Source organism: Heptranchias perlo, chromosome 42 (assembly GCF_035084215.1).
Source record: "Heptranchias perlo isolate sHepPer1 chromosome 42, sHepPer1.hap1, whole genome shotgun sequence".
Classification (NCBI taxonomy): Eukaryota; Metazoa; Chordata; class Chondrichthyes; order Hexanchiformes; family Hexanchidae; genus Heptranchias; species Heptranchias perlo.
The window spans coordinates 10442019-10450783 of record NC_090366.1 but is presented as its reverse complement, the minus strand read 5'-3'; the positions used below and the strand labels follow the sequence as shown (position 1 = coordinate 10450783).

At 41.1% G+C, this 8765-nt stretch overlaps 1 protein-coding gene across 1 annotated transcript; it reads left to right on the top strand.

Moving 5' to 3' along the window:
- Nucleotides 1–5136: 5136 nt before the first annotated feature.
- LOC137306135 (probable G-protein coupled receptor 139) lies at nt 5137–8401 on the top strand. The gene is made up of 2 exons (XM_067975193.1): nt 5137–5206; nt 7497–8401. Exons 1-2 carry the CDS (start codon nt 5137–5139, stop codon nt 8399–8401), a joined length of 975 nt encoding a protein of 324 aa, XP_067831294.1.
- Nucleotides 8402–8765: the final 364 nt, after the last annotated feature.

Sequence of the window (8765 nt, the reverse complement as noted above, 5' to 3'; positions counted from 1 at the left end):
CTCCAAATGCATCACTTACTACCTGGTGGCCATGGCTGTAGCGGATCTGTTGGTCGTTCTCACTAGTGTGATATTGAATCGGATCATTGCCGTTTATTTTCCTGCCAGCTTCCTGTCCATCACTCCGGTGTGCAGTCTCAAGACTGTCCTACTTTATGCCGCCAAAGACAGTTCTGTTTGGTTAACGGTGGCTTTCACCTTTGATCGCTCTGTCGCCATTTGTTGTCAAAAGCTGAAAACCAAATATTGCACCGAGAGAACGGCAGCTGTGGTTATAGGATTGGTATTTATCGTGAGCATTTTGCGAAACATCCCCTGGTACTTTTCCCTTGAACCTGCCTATCTTGTTAACAATGTTCCCTGGTACTGCAACTTCAAATCTAACTTCTATACGTCACCCCCATGGATAGCATTTGCTTTGGTTAACCTTATCGGTACCCCTTTTATTCCAATATTTTTGATTTTACTCTTCAATGTATTTACTGTAAGACATATTTTGATCTCCAATAGAATCCGAAGGGCACTCCGAGGCAAGAAAAGTTCTGAAGATGGCAATGATCCTGAAATAGAAAACAGAAGACAATCCATCATTTTACTTCTTGCTATATCCGGCAATCTAATCCTCTTGTGGTTGACATTCGTCGCACATTTTATCTTTGCTCGAATTACGAACACTTATTTTTACACATCATCCAACCCTATTTTTATCTTTCAAGAAGCCGGATATATGCTTCTCCTTTTGAGTTGTTCCACCAATACTTGTATTTACGCAGTCATCCAGGCCAAATTCAGAGAGGAGATGAAAAACATCCTTATATATCCGTTCACACGAATTGTTAAACTATTTAAACCCTGAAAAATAACGGCATTGAAGTGAATGAAGAAGAGAATCAGGCAGCGTGTAAAACGGGCTGACAATTAGTTATTCGTTCTCACTCTTTTGTTTCATCCGTCCATTGCGTTGTCCCTTTTTCACGTCTGCAAAACGTTCCTTATTAGCATAGATTACTATTGAATATTTGGTTGATTATCTATATGGGATAATGATAGAAATATCTTTACTGCTAATTACAATACCTTGCGCACCTGACAAATAAGGTTTGACATCAGGTTCATTCTCTCAATTCACGTCCCAGTTTAACTTACCACAAATGTTGCAACTCCATGTTGTTTGTTGGAAGGTAGTTGGTTTAAGGGCAAAGTTTGGCAGCTCAATTCAAATAAAAACATGTTTTATGACTATTCCAGTGTTCTCCTGGCCGGCCTCCTATCTTGCATCCTCCGTAATCTGGAGCTCATCCAAAGCTCTGCTACCCGTGTCCTAACTCGCACCAAGTCCATTTCACTCATCACCCCGGTGCGATTAAACTGGGTCCCAGTGCAGCAATGCCTGGATTGAAAAAGTCTCATCCGCGTATTCAAATCCCTCCCTGGCCTCGCCCCTCCCCATCTCTGTAACCTCCTCCATCCCGTCAAACCTCAAATAACTGTGCGTTCCACCAATACTAGTCTCTTGCACATCCCCGATTTTCATCCCCTCACTATTGCCGGCCATGCCTTCAGCCGTCCAGGAGCTAAGGTCTGGAATTACCCGCCTAAACCTCTCCGCCTCTCCACCTCTGTATTCTTCTCCGAGACGTGCCTTAAAACCTGCTACTTTGACCATCTTGTTGGTCACCTGTCCTAATATCTACATATTTGGCTTGGTGTCAAATTTTGTTTGATAAACGCTTCTGTGAAGCGCCTTAGGCGCTATGTAAATTCAAATTGTCGTTGTTTTTGTTCCTCAGCTATGTATATGATTCTCATACTTTTGACATGAACAGGCCGTTATTTAACTCTTGCCTCACTCAGTGTACTGACGCCGAAATTGATCTTCCGCAAAGGCGCAAAACGGAAGACTGCGAATCGTTAGGCAGTTTTACATTGCGATCCATCGCTTCTTTTCATTTGATTTGACTTCAATGGAAAATAAAATTGGGCGTGCAGTAAGGTGCCCTGCCGATTGGCTGTTGCCCCTTTGCGCTGTCCTGGAAGACCAGTTTCACCCGCCCCCATTTAAAAAGGGGCTTGTCATATTGTTTCTTAAAAATCTGTGATTTTGTCTGCTTCTTTAAATGAATGAAACAACTACCTTTCATCGTTAGATCGAATGGACCATACATTTGCTTTGAAAGTAATCACCGTAGCTTCCATCTTTGCAAATGGTGGTTTTATTCTCGTCACTTCCTTCTTGTTAACGATAATTGAAATGACCTTCTCATTCTGGGGGATGAACTGATTCAATAGGATTTCCGTTGGCAAAAAGATAGTTAATCCGGGCAGTCCCGGAATGATGCTTATTTCTCGACTAGCACATGCCTTAACTAGTAATAACTGTGGAAATCAGGCAACCATGGCAGGTTAAAGTATCTAAGTTGCAATGAAATAATCTGTTGAACAATGTGCTCCTTTATTTACTTGGTATTAGTTGCTGGAGGAATGTCGACCAAAGTACAAGGAGCATTCCACCATATTGCTCTGCTAACATATAAGCGCAACTGGCCGAGATCAACGATCTCAGTACAAGATGGAATTAAACCATGACCTTTCCCGCTCTGACGAGCCCATGAACAATGCTTTAATAAACTTTGATTGTGTCTTTAATCATTGAAATGTATCTACTTGAATTGAAAATAAGATGAATGAAAACATCTGTTCCAATTTTAACAAGTCACTAAATAACATCAGTAATTATGTTACCTAATGATCTCACTTGAGACTACCTTCAAGTGTATGTCAGGGATCATTTGACTGTTACACCAAGCATGGGGAAAAGTTTAACTTTTGGCGATAGTGTAAAACGAAAGTTATCGGATCCGGTGCCCGTCATACCCCTTTCCCAATTTTTCTTTCCATTAACTTCATATCGTTAATTGCCTCCAGTCACTTGAACAAACAGATTGAGACATTAGTTTATGCTGGGTTGCTTTTCTTTACAACGGAATAAAGATAAATTATATCACAGGTTAGGGAATTCCCAGAATCGTTTCCTCGTCTATCCTGCTTTCCTCATCTCCGCGAGGGTGGTTGAGGGGTTATTATTATTGCCCAGGATTCCCACAAAAGAGGAGCAGAGATTCAGCCAGACTTCTTGCTGTTGATTTGTATTCATTGCGATCTGCAGCAAATTGCGTGGTTGCGTGTATTTGTTTGTATATGTTGTTTGGCAGCACAATTAGACATCTCAATGAAAAGTCCCTCCAAATTGTCACACTTCGTCTTAGTTGGAACTTAAACTTTACATAGTGGTTATGGAATCATGGCCCAACAATAATTAATGCTTTAAGCATCGCATAGAAGGGAACAGCTTTGGAAATAAAGCTGCACTTTGACAGGATACCATGGAAGTCAACAACTTATTTGGTCATCAAACCCTCCAAGATAATTACATAGGACGATTTGTGCATACACGAGGCGTTTTTTAATGTTGTTATCAAAAACCATTTGGAGATCTCAAATCACTTTGATAACATTTGAGAAGGATAAACATGCCACATATCCCCTACATGGTTGAATCTTCACCACCCTATGAAGTGGCCTAGAAAGCCACTCAGTTGTACCGAACCTCTACAAAGAATAAGAAGAATAAAACCGGGTGGACCACTCCACTCTAACCTAGGCAATGAATCAGAACACGATGCAGGCATACCGAGACTTGTTGTCTTGCAAAATCTTCCTTCCTAACATGTGGGGCTTAGTGCCAAAGCTGGGGGAGCTGTTTCATAGACTTGTCAAGCAACCGCCAGACATCATCATACTCATAGAATCACATCTATCAGCCAATCTCCCAAAATCCCTATCGCTATCCCTGGGCATTTCCTGTCCCATTGACACTACAGACCCATCAGAAACGGAGGCACAGTAATATACGGCCGCTTGGGTGTGGCCCTGGTTGTCCTCAACATTGCCTCTGGAACCCACAAAGACTCATCGCTTCAGCTCAAACATGGGCAAGGAAACCTCCTGCTGATTACTCTCCCTCAGCTGATGAATCAGTGCTCTTCCATGTTGAACAAATCTTGCTGGAGGTACTGAGGGTAGAAAGGGCACAAACGTACTCTAGTGGGAGAATTCAATGCCCATCACCAAGATCGCTCGGCAGTTGAACCGCTGACCGAGATGGACGAGTCCATGGACGTTGCTGCCAGATTGGGCTTGCAACAGGTGGTGCGGAACCAACATGAGATAATAACCTACTTGATCTCTTTCTCACTAATCTACCTATTGCAGATGCATCTGTGGATGAGAACATTGGGGGAAGCAGAATCCCTATTAGATTTTAATAAGGAAGCGTTTCCGTACTTGAGGATGAACGGAATAAACCAAGGGGAAATGGCAAGTCAATGGGTTTGAGTCTTTCAGAGAGCCAGCAAAGCCAGGGCGGGCCGAGTGGCTCCTCATTGTGCTGAACAGGATCGTCATTCTATCATTTTTAATCAAAGCTCTATTGCTGTCACTGTACTCCAGGTAGATTGAGAATGTTCCTCAATAGTATTGCCTCATACTCCGAAATATCTAATTCAATATTCCATGTGCACCTAACACAGATTGCACTGTTCCGAAATAAAGCTATGTATGGATGGCATCAATTACAGCCTATGTCTCTTTACTGATCTGATATTATTAGAGCTTGCTGACCAGGAAGAGAAACAGTTAAGGGGGGTTCTTGATTCTTATCACTGTTTTGTGCACCGAACTAGAAAGGGCGATTAAACGATTAAACGCCAAATGGAAATTAAATCCACCCACAATCAAATTCCTTATTCCAAGAGAGAAACTCAACCACATTTAAAACATTTGAGTTACATGCGATTGCTCAAGTGCGAAAAGCTAAATGAAATTCTTGGAATTCAGTTGTTGAATTGACAGAGGACGGTCATCACATTTAGAACTTGAAAACATTACCCTGGAAATTAATCTGTTCGATATTATCCTATCAAGCACCTGATTCCGTTTGTTTGTGCAAACGAGGGGAACTAACATCAGTAATTATGTTACCTAATTGTGTCACTGGAGGCTTCCATGATCTATATATTGACTATACCGCAAGCGATGTGTTGAGGCAGTTGAGATGTAATTGCTTCTGTCAAAAAAATGCATGAGCCAGTAACTGGTCAGGTGTATGCAATTTACTATCCAATTCTTGCTGCTGTTGGTGTCCCAGGTAAGTGGTAATATTGCCGGTTGTAAAAGCTTATGTTAACCTGTTTCGTTGTTCTTGCTGCGCGTCAGGTAACTTAATGGTCTGGGTGTGCTTGCTAAACACATTTTGTAATAATCGCTCAATAGCTAAACTATCCTAACTTTATATTACGTATTCATATAATATTTTCTTCAAATTATAATGATTTCCGTTCCAACACATACCGCATTTCTAAAACATTTTTCTTGAAACGACTTACTACCTCGTATCCAGAATGAGGGGTGGCACGAGATGTGTTGATAGATTACTGAGCTTTGCTTTTTTCATTGGATACAGATCCGTATACACGGTCCAATTGTAGGGGGTGAGGAATATGGAACTTTGAACTGTTCCACCATGTAGGCTAACGATTCAACTCCAACCAGGTGAATGGTTGGCGAGCTTTCAATCGTCCCCCATGTCATTGGTGTAAATTACTAAAATAATGAGAATAATTAAAACATGAAAATTTGTATTTGCCGCAGATCTGAAGTAAAATGTGTTCTTGTTTTAGCTTCTATGTCAATCATTATTTCTAATAATTATTTTTAAAAAGTATAGAATACTCATTAATTTGCCGACACCTACCATAGATTTCTTTCCCCCCTCTCTTCACGTCTCTTCCGATTTCACGCCTCCCTTTCTTTCTCTGTCCCTCGTTGTTTATTTCTATCTCTCTCTCTTTCTATTTCCCATTCTTGCTATGGACCCCGCATTATTTGAAATATATTGCAATGCGAAGTGAAATGAGAAAAAAAAAACTGTTTTAAATGTAACAATATTTCATCACAAACGCGAGGAAAGTATTTAGTTGCCGCGGGCAAGCGCCGAGTCAGTCCTGCTATCACTTTGTTCAATCAACTGCACGGACAGAGCAGGCGACCTGCTCCTTCATCTGATCGCTATTTCAGATGCGCAAATTGGCTGCGGCACAAGTAACAATCGTTACAGTCCAAACTGTAATTTACTGGGTGAATTCTTTGATCTATTTGGGCGACTTGTGTAATTGCAAGCGCCAATTATTATTTTTGCAATGTGCATGTTGTTATCGATGGTGCCATCACATGATTCGAAGTTCACCCCCGCCAACTCACCCTCCCCCATATAAAAAAAATGGTTCGAAAATGAGAACGACCAACAGATTTTCCACTTGGAATAATCAATGATGTCTGAAATATGTGGACCACCGCTGCTCAGTCAGCGGCGCTTCCGTCATCCCAAAACCTTCTCGTCGCGTCTCCAGCCACGAACCAAATTCAGTCTGTTGAGTCCATCCGCCAGCGTCCAAACGTCGGATCGCCTGCGTTAGCGGCGGTTCTAGGTGCCAGTACTTCATTAAGTTTGCAGTTATTATTGGGGTTTTCTCGATTTATTATTCATTGGTAGTCCTGTTAATCCCAAACTCGCTTACGATCGAGATGTATATTTCATTCAATCCGATTCATTGTTGTTTTTTTATTATGTATCTGAAAGTGATTTATTCAAATTTATTTTATGGCACTCAATTCGGCATATCATTATTCATTTTAACATTGATTTTAAAACTTACGTCCAGTCCATTTGCAGTGCCAGATTTCATTTCCGGATCACTCTTGCTTATTACGAATTCTAAGTGTCATGTTATATTAATCCACCCCATCTATATTTTTTAAATATATATTTTAAGAAGAAAGGAAAGAATATGGCGCCTATCACGAACTCATGGTGTCCAAAAACATTTTACAGCCAATGAAGTACTTTTGTAATGTAGTCACTGTTGTAATGTAGGAAGCTCTGCAGCCAATTCGCGTACAGCAAGGTGCCAGGAACAGCACCGTGATAAATGACCAGATAATCGATGTTAGCGATATTGGTTGTGGGCTAAACATTGGCGAGGGCACCGGGAGAACTCACCTGCCCCTTCGAAATACTGCCATGGGATCGTTTCCGTTCACCCGATAGGGCAGAGGAGGCGTCGGTTTAACGTCTCGTCTGAAAGACGGCGCCTCCGTCAGTACTGCACTGAAGTGTTAACTGAGATTGTTGGCTCACATCTTTGCAGCGGGACATGAAACCACAAGTTTCTGACTCAGAGGCGAGAGTGCTACAAAGTGAGCTTCAGCAGACACTGTTTCAATTTGCAACCTACATTTACAAGGAAACGTTGGCTTTTTGTTTCCATGCGGAATGGAATATCAAAATGCTGTGTTGAACACGTGATGGTTGCAAACTGATACTTTCTCTTAAAGTCTGCCAAGAATTAATTATCTTGCTTTCTTTCCCTCCCCTACAGTCAACATCGTGGCGATTGTGATCCTCTCTCGAGGAAAGTGCGGTCTCTCCAAATGTATCACTCACTACCTGGTGGGCATGGCAGCGGCGGATCTATTGGTTGTCGTCACTGGCGTTATACTCAATCGCATCATTGACATTTACTTTCCCGGAAATTTTCTGTTGCTTACTCCGATATGTAGGACCAAAACCGCCCTAGTTTATGCAACCAGAGACTTTTCTGTCTGGTTAACAGTCGCTTTCACCTTTGATCGCTTTACAGCCATTTGTTGCCCGAAGCTGAAAACCAAATATTGTACGAAGGAAACAGCAGTTGCGGTTGTAGGCACGGTGATTGCTCTGAGCTGTTTAAAAAACATCCCCTGGTACTTTGTATATGAGCCTCTGTATACAATTAACAAATTGCCGTGGTATTGCCGGATAAGATCAAGCTTTTATTCTTCACGCCTATGGTTAGCATTTTCTTATTTCGGCTGCATAGCGACCCCTTTTCTCCCATTTTTTGTTATTTTGCTACTCAATGCTCTGACCGTGAGATATGTAATAGTGGCCAGTAGAGTCCGCAGGGCGTTGCGGGGCAACACCAGCTCTGAAAGGAAACCTGATGCTGAGATGGAGAACAGGAGAAAATCCATAATTTTACTCTTCAGTATATCCGGTAATTTTATACTGTTATGGCTGACGTACACAGTCCATTACTTGTATTATCGAATTACTAATAAATATTCTTACACAGGTTATAACGATCCAGTTTATATACTTCAAGAAACTGGATTTATGCTCCTGCTTTTAAGCTGCTGCACAAACACTTTTATTTATGCAGTGACTCAGACTAAATTCAGAGAGGAGTTGAAGAAAATGATGATATATCCGGTGAATCAAATAGTTAAGTTTTTAGATAAATAGAGCAAATATGGGCTTGCTGGTATTATTATTTAACTGTTCATATACCAGATATCGTCTTGCAGAAATAATAATATTTAGCCCATCTTCAAACGTTTTATGTGTGATTATTCAAATGGCTCTTTGCATTTCAATGTATGTGGACTTCAATAAAAAGACCAAGTTGAAGATCGATTACAGAAAACAGCCAAACAGACTTAATTATTGGCTTATTCATAGAAGGCTGAAGAGGATACAGTTCCAAGTAGTCTTCATGATAATACGTCCATAATGATAAAGCATCAACATTTCCAAATAAAATTACTGAAAAATGTATTATTATACAGTTTACAGTTGTCTGACACGGAGTTCACACTGTCCCTCGCAC